The sequence below is a fragment of the Lolium perenne genome, chromosome 1, assembly GCF_019359855.2.
Source record: "Lolium perenne isolate Kyuss_39 chromosome 1, Kyuss_2.0, whole genome shotgun sequence".
Classification (NCBI taxonomy): Eukaryota; Viridiplantae; Streptophyta; class Magnoliopsida; order Poales; family Poaceae; genus Lolium; species Lolium perenne.
Window position 1 is genome coordinate 71,590,347 of NC_067244.2, and position 12,575 is coordinate 71,602,921.

The 12,575-nt window shown below is 48.6% G+C and overlaps 1 protein-coding gene across 1 annotated transcript; it reads left to right on the top strand.

Moving 5' to 3' along the window:
• Positions 1 to 9,266: 9,266 nt before the first annotated feature.
• LOC127296874 (uncharacterized) lies at positions 9,267 to 10,124 on the top strand. The gene has a single exon (XM_051327107.2). It carries the CDS (start codon positions 9,338 to 9,340, stop codon positions 9,974 to 9,976), a length of 639 nt encoding a protein of 212 aa, XP_051183067.1. The 5' UTR covers positions 9,267 to 9,337; the 3' UTR covers positions 9,977 to 10,124.
• Positions 10,125 to 12,575: the final 2,451 nt, after the last annotated feature.

The window sequence follows — 12,575 nt, forward strand, 5'->3', positions numbered from 1 at the left end:
GCGGCCCATCCACTATGCGGGTCGGAGGGACGACCGATTTTCCGCCCATGATCGGTCGGCTGATCTGCAACATTTTCCTTTGGCAAAGGGCTACGTTTTTGTGATGAATTTTCAGTGAGTTGATAATATAACGAAACCCAATGTGTGGTCGCTTGCAAAATTTTGATGAATTTTCAGTGAATTGATAATATAACAAAACCCAATGTGTGGTCGCTTGCTAGAGAGGGGACAAAATCACCAAGGAACTGATCGGAAGCTATTGTATTGTGGTAGTGCTTTGCTGTAAAAAAAAGATCGTAGTGTCCAAGTTATACCCGCCTCGCCTATAGGTGTAGTGTCTATGATCAACACGAATATGGAAGATCTAGACGAGTACGAGTACGTACCGATCCGTGTCAAGTTTCCTACTCCGTATTAGAGTACTAGTTCCGGAGAGCCCGTGCTCCCCACGCAGGTGTCTCTCCGGGTTCGTGTCCAAGTAGAGTCAGCTTCAGGGCTAGGTCTCTCCTGCCGGCGCGGATCGATCTTCAATCTCGTGCCACCGGATGTACTTTCTGCGCTTGGTGTTCTCGCCATGACGGTGTTCGGGGCGAGCGTGCCTCGCAGGAAGAGAACGGCGTTGGTGGCACCTCCAGACGCCATGGAGGAGGTGGAACCGGCCACCAAGAACGGCGATGGATCTTCCGGCGCTGAAGGTACAGCTGTGTCGACGCCGTCTTCGTCCGCGCCCGCTGCCGACGGGTACGATGCTGTGGCGGCGGCCCAACTGAAATCCGAGCAAGAACGAAAGCGGAAGGGTAAAATGCTGGAGGCAGTCGAGAGCCTGCCGATGCGCAAGAACGACGCCGCGCTGCAGCCTCCCTTTCCCAAGCTCATGGGCGACGCCATCCGGGCCCAATCCCCCGTGGAAACCAGGGCACCGAAAGCAGTCCTCGCCAAAGCCAGCAAGAAGCGCAAGCGGCACGACGACGGCCAGTCTACATCGTCGGCAGGGTCCAACTCCAGCAAGACGGAAGTGCCCCTCCACAAGATCGACGTCGTCGGCGACAGCCTGCGCCGCACCCTGAGGGAGCTTGGAGCCTCGCCGCCGGCGCGCATCTACGGCAAGAGGCTGTGGAAATCAGACAGGGACAAGAACCAGCACCGCCTGCTCCTGTCGTGCAAGAGCTGGCAGGCCAAGCTCGGCGTGCCGTTCCCGCTGGACCGGATCCTCACGGCGGAAGAGAAGCCGCTGGTGGACGTACAGGCCTACGACCGCCGCGGCAAGCCCTTCGTGGTCCGGTGCAAGAAGCTAACCACCAACAATGCGTACCGTCTCATCACCGGCTGGGGCACCTTCCTGACTAACAACGGCCTCGTCGTAAAGAAAAACACCAGACCTGAAGAAGTGGAACTCTCCGTGGTCGAACTCTGGGCGTTCCGTTCGCCGTTGCTCAAGGTGGGCGTCCACAACCAGCCCAACGGCCCGCTTGGGTTCGTCATCGTGCACTACCTCCAAGGAGAATCCCCGCATGCCAATGCTGCCATTGCCAAGATGTTGGCGGCAGGGGGCAGAGTCGCCATGCCAAGATGGGTTGCTGATCCTGTCCATGAGCACGCTGCTCCTATCCATGAGGGCATGCCCGTCTTGGGTGCTGCTGCTCATGTCCATGAGGATGCCGTGCCCGCGCCCGCCTTGGGTTATGCTGCTCATGCCCATGAGGCTGCGGTACTTCATGCCCGTGAGGAGGCCATGCCCGTCTTGGAGGACGCCGTTGATGACGATGAGACGGACGAGGAAATGGTAGAGGCTGCAGAAGCCATGCTAATGTTGCTTTATGGTTCATCTCAAAAAAAAAAAAATGTTGCTTTATGGTTCTCCTGAAAAATAGTGGCGTCGTATAGGCGTAGGTAGTTCGGTTGATTGATTTCACTCACCCAGCAACCAGCATGCGCAACATGGTTCCCTTCGTATTTAGATTTCCAATTTGAGTTTTTCCCTCCTTTGTTTATTTGTTTCACTAGGCGTTTGTGAATGCCCTTTGGAATTGAACATGTTCCGACACAACAGCAAATGTTTTTACAGGCATCCAATGATGCATCTTTTCTTAGTTCTTGGGGTTGGTAATGAGGCTCACAGTTCTTAGGTTCTTTTTAGAAAAAAAGAAATATCAACACCTAGGATATAGCAAACCAATACCTTTATATTCATCATGATGTATATTTTCGTATGTTATACATTTGGTATTGTAGATATAGATAATTTTCTCAATGCACTTGATTGAAATTGATATAGTTTGATTTATTTTACCACAGAAGCCATTTATGTGGTTCATCTGAGCACATCTACAATGCATTTTGGTGAACCGTGGTAGATCAATCTACGAAGTTTGTTCAATCACCGTCTGAATTTTCTCAACTTTTTGTTGTAAACGAAACCAGACCCTTCTACTACTGAACAATGTGGGGAAGAAAGTAGAAATGGTATATTTGTTGTCTTCTACGCTTTCACGAGTAACCCGTGCATCAACCGGCAGGCGGCTAATCACCGGAGAGCGCCACTGAGAAACTTCAACACAGAGGTTGAAACGAGCCGGCCCGAGGCCTCGTATAAACAGTTAGTGACATGAGGTCACACCACATAGAGGAAAATAACCGACATGCGCAAGAACAGCTAGATGCGGTCTACATCCAACTAGATCAATTCCACCACATGAAGCTGCAAAATCGCCACTTATTAGGGATTAAGAAAAATGTGTCACCATTGCCGCCGTGAGGAATGTAAGCAAAAAAAAAGATCCATGATGTTGTGAATTAAAGATCTTGAAGCCTCCTCCGTTACTGTCGATGCCACAACCAGTCTCCGTGTGCCCTTTTCTATTTAGTTGGACATATCACTTCAGAAAATCGTATCAAAATCAAGCATGAAAATAGATGCGCTAACGCGCAACTTTCACGTTGTTTTTGCTCAATCAGTTGCTTGCTTCTCTTCTGCCTTGGAAAAGTGAGGATTTCCGCAACCGTTGCGACAGAAGAATACAAGACCATGGGGCTGCCGCCCCTAGTTCCAACCTCCGCCGGTGCGCTTGCCATCTAGAGTCGTCACAATAGGCTAGTTGTAGCGTCTTCTGCGGTGCAAGGAGGCAAGCCCACTGCTACTGTCTAACATGCAGGCTTTGCTTGTTGGCTTCCTCTCGTAGCAACAAGGTTAGCGGGAAGGGTAGAAGGAAGGACAGCGGTGGCTAGGGCATCCCGTGGCCGCCCCACCTTGGAGTTACTTGGGTGACTCAGGAACTCAAATCTTCAACTCCTTTCATGCAATTACCTTGATGCTGGAGTTTATCAAAAAGCTACATTTCTTTTGAATTTGCATGAAATCCATGCAAAACATAGTGTATTTTTTCTCTTATGCTTGCCTCAATTCAATGGTCGCCGGATGTGCTTGGCAATAAATGTAGTTGTTCGAGAGGCACTGGAACCATAGTTTTTTTTTTCATAAAATTAATGCATTTTCAGTGAAATGATAATGGAGAGAGGGAAAAAAAGATCACCAACGGTCCTGTGTGCCCTGACCGATCGAGAGAGAAAAAATGTAATTTGTTACCCCAGGACATATTTTGAATTTTGTAAGTCGGAGCGAAGAAAACCGGCCGAAACCCACGGCCAACTTGGAAGAACGCATAGGATTAGAAAGGTGTCCTAGTTGCACCGCCTATACCTGTAGTGCCTCTGAATTGATCAACACGAATATGGAAGGTCTAGACGAGTACGAGTCCGCATCGATCCGTGTCAAGTTTCCTAGTTCCGGAGAGTTCGTGCATCCCACGCACGCAGGTGAATCTCCGGGTTCGTGTCTAGTTAGCGCATGCGTGCTCTAAATATTTCAGCTTCGGGGCTAGGTCTCCTGCCGCCGCGTATCGATCTATCTCCTGCCGCCGGAAACTTTCCGCGCTTTGTGTCCTCGCCATGACGGTGTTCGGGGCGAGCGTGCCTCGCAGGAAGAGAACGGCGTTGGTGGCACCTCCAGGCGGCCGGGAAGAGGGGGAGAAGGAACCGGCAAACAAGAACGGCGATGGACTTTCCGGCGCTGATGGTTCCTCTGTGTCGACGCCGTCTTCGTCCGCGCCCGCCGCGGACCAGGGCCTGCCGATCCACAAGAGCGACGCCCCGCTGCAGCCTCCCGTTCCCGAGCACATGGGCGACGCCCAATTCCCCGTCGTAGGCACCAGGGCACCGGCAGCAGTCCTCGCCAGAGCCAACAAGAAGCGCAAGCGTCTCGGCAACAACGTGTTCTCGGCCAGCACGAGGCGCTACGGCCAGTCTACAACGTCCAGCGGCACGGCGGCCGTCTCGCTCGACAAGATCGACGTCGTCGACGACACCCTGCGCCGCACCCTGAGGGAGCTCGGAGCCTCGCCGGAGCGCATCTACAGCAAGCGGCTGTGGACGTCGGACAGGGTCTTGGGCCAGCACCGCCTGCTCATGTCCACCAAGAGCTGGCGGGCCAGGCACGGCGTGCCGTTCCCGCTGGACGAGGTCCTCACGCCGGAGGAGAAGCCGTATGTGCGGGTGCAGGCCTACGACCGCCGTGGCAACGCCTTCGTGGTCGAATGCAAGAAGCTAACCTCCAACAACGCGTACCGCCTCATCAATGGCTGGGGCGATTTCCTCAAATACAACGGCCTCGTCGTACCGCCGAACACGAAACCTGACGAACTGGACATCGCCATGGTCGAGCTGTGGGCGTTCCGTTCGCCGTTGCTCAAGGTGGGCGTCACCAACCAGCCCAAGGGACCGCTTGGGCTCGTCATCGTGCACTACCGCAAAGGGGAGTCTCCGCACGCCGATGCCGCCATCGCTCAGATTTTGGCGGCGGGGAGCAGAGCGGCCATGCCCATGCCAAGAGGGGTTCACCGCCATCTGCAGCCGGCTATTCCTGTCCATGACCACTACGCCGTGCCAATCTTGGAGGACGCCGTTGAGGACGACACCATGCCCGTTTTGGAGGACGACGCCGTCGATGCTCATGTGGACGACACCGTGCCTGCGGCAGAGTTTGATGAGGAGATGATGATACAGGCTGCAAAAGCCATGCTAATGATGCGTTATAGTTTTCCTACAATAATAACCAAGTGTCGTAGACTTTATCAGTAGATTCATTTTACTCATCCAGAATGCGCAACATGGTTCCATTGCTGTTTTTGTTTCAAATTGCAGTTTTTCTTTCCTTGCTGATTTATTGCCCTTGCCACTTGCTTGAACATGGTCCAGCACAACAAGAAATGTTTATACGTACATGCACATTTATTTGTTCTCTTATCTTGGGGATGGTAATGCGAGTCACATTTGAGATTCATTATTCGAATTTTTGGCAAAAGAGACCACCTCCACGAGTGAATTGTCAAAAAGAACCACATTCGAGTGAAATTGACAAAAATGATCACCTGCGCCATGGCGGCAAGCTCGCTAAGCGACACGTGGCACATGCCGCCATAGCCTGTGGCGGCAAGCTCCCCCAAGCGACATGTGGCACCTGCCGCCACAGGCTGTGGCGGCACGAACTGTTCACTCACAGTGCATGCCGCCACGGGTGGTGGCGGCAGGTGCCACATGTCGCTTGTTGGTGTGTGAACAGTACATGCCGCCACAAGCTGTGGCGGCAGGTGCCACGTGTCGCTTGGGGGAGCTTGCCGCCACGGCGCAGGTAGTGTTTTTTTTGCCAATTTTACTCAGAGGTGGTCCTTTTTGACAATTCACTCGTGGAGGTGGTCCTTTTTCCCAAAAAATTCTCATTATTCAAGTGATTTGTTTTACTTAGTACTAATCCAATTTCTCTTTGTGGGACTTGACTAAATGAAAGAGGAGAAAAACCCATGAACGGAACACACGGTAGAGGACAATAAATCCATGGAAGGAGGGTACAAATCAAACAGTAATGCTACACCTATGGAATCATCTTACAGAATCATCTTACGACATTATGTGGCTCAACAGGATTGGATACTCTGGAGCAGTTGTCCCGAGAATTTCTCATCCAGATTCATAGTTGGTAGCCACGTTATCCTGTAAGTCCAGTTAGTAACAAATCTGCCCGTAACTCTAGCATTTCCGCAAATCAAATCCATGTACCAAATCCAAATGTTTTAGATCAAAACTATATGTCCGTGAAGTGTACACATTGAGATCTAAAAGGGAAAGAGTAAGGGTGCACTATCTAAAACTAAGAGTGACTCATTGAAAAGAAATAGAAATAGGCGAGGGTGCTTGCGACAAAACAACTGCATGAGTCTCAAAGCAAAACAGGAAAAAATGATGGGGAGGGGCATTTCTGGTCCCGAGCTCAGATGAGCTCGTTTGCTGGACCGCTCGTTTGGTCTAAGGATCAGTGCATGTCATCCTTTTCGGTACCCATATGACACGCAGAAATCGGTGGAGAAGGTCGATATGTGTATGTGAGAACCAACCTGAGGTTGGGTGGTTAGGAGGGTGGTTGTACCCCCAGCCCACCAGAGTTCAAATCCTAGATTTGACATCTGTGTGTCTCATAAAGGCGGAATATTCATTCAGTGGGAGGCAACGTTCCCGTCGACAGCGAGGCGCCTATGGTGACTTCGTCAATTTCAAGATCCAATCCGCCGGCTCAGTCTTTCGGAGGTGCTCATAGGGGTAGGGTGTGCGTGTGTGCGTTCATAGGGGTGAGTGTATGCGCGTGTATGTGAGCGTCTGCGTTTGTACTGTGTTTCTCAAAAAAAAAGGTCGATATGTGTATGCGTCGATGAGCTACGGTGGGCCAGGCTATGAAGGTCGCCGAACACCATCCCTCGACTCAACAACGTTGACTCGTGTGTGTGGTATGTATAGATGGCTGGCATTCCTGTGCCCGCTACATAGAAGATAAAAAATATGTGCGCATTTGGTCGGAGTTGTAGATGGTCGGCGCCGACGGACAGTATACGAGGGCGCCGGCCGGAGAGAGCTTTACTCCCATGGAGGTGGCCCAAGACGTGCGGGCACCGATCTGGACGGCGAGCAGTCTGCGGTTGTGGCATAGATTGTCACAGTGACGGAGTTGACTCTAGGTATGCAGGGGGATCTGGAGGTTGAAGATGATGGAGTCAAATCTAGGGTGTCCAGTGACGGCTCAAAGAAAGAATCAACTCAGTATGTTCTCCGTACCGAAAGCAGAACCTAATAAGCTACTGGTCAAAAAGGTGTGTCTCTAATCCCAGCTTTCTGCAATCTTAGAACCGCGGATATCATTGTGTGTGGAATGTGTAAATCTTGGAACTCCGTAGCGAAAGCAGAACCTGAACATTTGTTGTGGGTGGAGACAAGCGTTAGGCAAAAGAATTGGAATCATGTGCTAAGAATACATGTTCTCTATCAAAAAAAATTAGCGCTCGAGGCGGCCGACGACATGCTGGTGCGGTGGGATGTGAGGGCGAGTCCTGGTGCTGAGCGGTGGGGAAAGCAGAGCGAAGGACATGGGATTTGAGGAAGATAGCGAGGTTGAAACTGACGATGCATAGTTGAGCGAATGAAAAAATCGCCGGTTGCAGAGATGGACTAGGGGAGCTAGGAATTGGATTTGGCTTAGAAGCAGGTGCGGGGCGGTGACAATCGAAAACGGATCAAGACGGAATAAAATGACATCTACCGAATTGATTCAACCGACAGGTGTGGGCCATGGCACTGTTACACTATTGCTAGAAAATAGAATACAGTATGAATTACAGTTGTTTCCGGTGAATCTTAGCGTGTTTGAAGGGACAGGATAACGAGCTCATCTGAGCCCGAGATCAGGTGACCATTTTACATTGATGGCTGTGATAAGCATGTGATGCCCACATGTATGTAAACTAGCATTTTCGGTGCTGATTTACACTTGGGCCTACCTTCATAAAATGGTTTGATAATCTATGTTATTTCTCCTCTATTTGCAGTACAACACGAGTTGTGCTTCGGTGTTCTCTTCCATCCTCTATTTACCACTAAAGTTGAAAGGATAAGTTAACCCACGGTATCAAAAAATTCTGACCGTTCGCAAATGCCAGCACTTTGAAAAGGGGGGGGGGTCCACCAGAGCAAAACCGGTACAACACTGACCAAATGGCAGGTAATGACATGAAAACAGAAGCACTCGACCACACATGCATGGAAAATAACTTCCAAATATGATGTTCTTTAAAATCAGACTCTATGTGATGCAACGGGCAATTCACATCGCTCGGTGCAAAGAGCGCATTCAGGTTGACGGCTATGCCTAATTTACATTCATCTTATGTATTGTAGAAATTTTGGGGAATTTTAATTATTGCTTTTGATAATTCCCGGTCGACTTAGAATCAGTCAAGTTCTAGACCATGGGATTGTACTATGATTCGTGCTAGCATGAATTGCAACACATAGTTTTTTAGTTGCATATGGGATTGCAACTAAAAAGATAACCCCAACCGTTTGATTGATTCGTGATGTTCATAAGTTGCAACATAGAAATATGCCACTGACCTTTAAATTGATTCATGATAATGCTAGCCATGAGTTACAGCATGGGTTACTACTAACATTTGATGATAGCACTTGATTGAGAATTAATCACACCATTTTATCGTTATAGTTTTTCTACATAAGTCTCTAGGATCATATCATTCAATAGAAAGTCTATCGTGAGCTCAAACCTTATTCTCATTTGAGACCTCCTTCGGTATACCATCACTACTACCACCACCAACACAACTACAACCACCCTCCCCTCTCGACCAAACTAAAACACATTTGAGATATATGTGTGCTCATTTATAAACTTAATTACGAAAGGTACAGAGCAATCTCAGCTCTAAGTGTTTGGGTTCGAGAAAGAGGGGTGTGTATCAAAGCAGAAACATCCTCCCTTTTATTTGAGAATTTTCATGCACATGTTCTTTTATTATCTCTATGCTATCTCTATTAATTACGGTGAAGTTCCTGCGTCCAATTTCTGTGAGCAATCTCACTATCTCAGGCACCAATACAAAAACCATGTGTTTGAAATCATAGTACATCCTCCGTTTCAAATAATAAGATATTCTATTTTCTCTGAATCGTATGTATCCAAATGTGTTTCCGTCTATCTATTCACTCATTCCGTTTCGTAATGTCGTCCACATTATAAAATATAAATACGTATCTCATAGTATACTCGAAAAAAAAAAGTTGGTTTTAATAACAAACTATTTTCTTTTCGTAACGAGAAAGACAAGTCTCGCTCTTGTCGCTTCTGGCCTCGTGTCTGCGACGGTGCGTCCTCTTAGATTGACTATACCCATATCGCAGTCCTTGCTCTGCTCCTCCCTGTGCACGGCAAGATTCGTTCTTCTCCATGGCCAGATCACTAGAGCCGCCGCGGTACTACGCGGCCGCGCGCACTAGCCACCCCTCAGTCTCCACCTCCGCGGTGGGCTCCTGCGCCGTGGCCTGTCTCTTCCTCCTCCTCGCCGCCGCCGGCGCGGCGACGGCCCTGTTCCTGCTCGTCTGGCCACGCGCGCCGGACATTTCCGTGGCGGCCGTGCAGCTCCCATCCTTCTCCTTCGGCAACGGCACCGCCACCTTCACCTTCCAGCAGCTCGCCTCCGTCCGCAACCCCAACCGCGCGCCGCTCGCGCACTACGACAGCTCCCTCCACGTCGGCTACGCCGGCCGCGAGGTCGGCCACATGTACATTCCCGCCGGAAAGATCGATGGCGGACGCACGCAGTTCATGGCCACCAGCTTCAACGTCCCCGCCTTCCCCTACTCCTCCTCGCCGAACACCATCACCGTCCCCGCCTCCGGCCCCTCCCCTGCTCTAGCGGCGCTGGGGCGGCAGCAGGCGCCGCCGGTGATCGAGGTGGACTCCCTGCTGGTCATGAAAGGAAGGGTCACCGTGCTTCGGGTGCTCACCCACCACGTTGAGGCCTCCAAGCTGTGCCGCATCGGCGTCTCGCCGGCCGACGGCCGCGTGCTCGGCTTCCGGTGCTGAATGCTGAGCTCTCGATGTGTAGGTGCTGTCGTATCAATTTCTTGAACTGGATCGCTGCAAAATTCAAAATAAGGTTGTTTGATCTAAGCTACTGCGTAGTGGTTCGTTTTTCTTTGGGTTTTTGAGTATGCGTTTCGTTTTCTTTGCATTCATCCCGTTTGCTAATCTTGATGTTATAGATTATACTAGCATAGATTTCTAGGTGCTCAAAGAGTCCAGACCAAACAAAGATTTGGTTCTTGAGATGTTCCACTGTTCAAATTGAACAGCTGGTTCTGCTATACTGCTGAGGAAACTTTTTTTCGAAATGGGGGAAATATCGCCCCAGCTTCTGCAACTGCTGAGGAAACTGAAGTTATAGTTCTGATTTTCATGGCTTCAAACTGAATTATATTTTGAAATCGCAATGTACTATACTCTTCTTTCGTGTGCAAAAAGGTTAAAGATCGCGATCCTTGCATCGGATCAGTTCCAATTGGATGTGTACAGATGCAAGTGGAAATGTTCTTACGCATCCAAGTAGAGATGCTAATTCTTGGTGGGTGATTACGGCAAGCATATTCTAGCATTATTGATCAACTAAGATTGACACTTGAGTAGTCGCGTACCGCGGATTGAGGCTGTTGATGTAATTTACTGCCGTTCGCTGTGTTGGGTGGGCATCATGGTTGGATCATAATGAAGCTGACGAAGACGGTAAGGATAAGAGAGGTTGGTGCCGCACTGGTCACGGATTTTTGCTAATCACTGTAGCCGAACTGTCAACCATATACTGTACTATATGCTAAACTTAAACATAAATAAAAGTAGGCAGATGCACTTTTGTGTAGATCTCGTGGACTACGACCCTCCGGGTTATCTGAGATAACTATGCTGACCGGTTGCTTTGTTTTCTGACGAGAACACACGGCGTACTTTAGTACTCCATGATGATCGGTTTAAAGGTAAAGCAAGCCCCCAAAAGACAAGACATGCAGGAGCAGAAACTACACTAAAGTACTAAACTCCCCACAGAAGCAAACAGAACCCTGGCAGGGCAGCGAAAAGCAACGCAATCACAAATAGGTCGTCTTGTGGTTTCGAGCTCTTGAATTTAGGACGACGAGTGATTTTTGTAAAGAGTTCAAGGATGAAAAGTGGATTTGTGTTTCAGATAATAACGGAGGATTTAAAACACGATGTTTGTGTAGATATAAAATTTCCTCAAAATAGAATGCAAAATAATATTAAGAAAATCAAATTCTTAGAATCAGGCCACCAATCAAGCAAGGAGTCATGATCAGGTAGTTTCTCAATCCTATAAGAGCATGTCTAACAGGTCCTGTATTTTTCTGCCCCTTAAAACGCGAGTATAGAGCCCTGTATTCAGTTTTCACCGGCCGAAAACTCGTCTTCTGTTTTACGGGGTGGGGATACCGATTCTGCTAGCTCGGACGAGTTTCCAACCCCTCAAAACAGGGTTTTTGACAAATTAGATATTAGAACCTACACAACATTCACATTCAATAAAAGTTTTAAACCACACAATAATCATCATAATTATTACAATAATGTTTCACACACAATAATCAAATGTCAACAAATGTTCTAATGGAAGAATTAAATAAATAACAAATGTTCCCACAATCAAACAATGAAGATAAATGTTTCACACATACAACAATAGGAAATGAATGTAAAAACTCATTGGCCATGCAACTGCCAATGGTGATCAATCAAATCTTGGGTGAGCTGGTGATGAGTCTCGACATTTTCAATGCCCCGATGCACTGCAAGAAAAGCTTTAACCCGATCAGGGTTCCGTTGGGGCTGCACTCGGGTGCCAACATTGTCATAGAAACATGGCAAATTCAAGCCTCTCTCATCTTCAATGACCATGTTGTGAAGAATCACACAACATGTCATGATATCAACAAGAGTTTCCTTGTCCCAAAACCTTGCAGGACCCCGGACAATGGCAAACTTTGCTTGCAAGACACCAAAAGCTCTCTCAATGTCCTTGCGGCATGCCTCTTGATTTTTGGTGAAGCAAGCTTCCTTTCTTGTCAAGGCCTTGTCCTTTTTCTCTTTTATGGACTTGACAAGAATTGCATAGTTAGGGTAAATACCATCTGTGAGATAGTACCCCATGGTGTACTCATTGTTCATAACTTTGTAGTTACAAGTTGGAGCTTCACCCTTAACTAGTCTTGCAAACAAAGGGGATCTATTTAAGAAGTTGATGTCGTTGAGTGTCCCCGGCAGTCCAAAAAAATCATGCCAAATCCATAAGTCTTGCGAGGCCACAGCTTCAAGAACAATGGTAGCATCACGGCTTTTGCCACAATACATTCCATGCCATGTTTTTGGACAATTTTTTCCATGTCCAATGCATGCAATCCAAACTACCAAGCATCCCCGGCCACCCCCTCTTTTCATTGATCTCATTTGTATCTTCCTCATTTGGAGCTCGGAGATACGTCTCACCATAAAACTTGATCACCATCTTGGCAAACATACGCACGCAATCCGTGGTTGTTTGTACACCAATGCGAAGGTACTTATCGGTATAATCTGCTGGGATACCGTATGCAATCACCCTCATGGCGGCAGATATTTT

Bases quoted from the DNA above. Each gene is read 5' to 3' on its own strand.
- LOC127296874 (XM_051327107.2), top strand. From the start codon at position 9,338: ATGGCCAGATCACTAGAGCCGCCGCGGTACTACGCGGCCGCGCGCACT.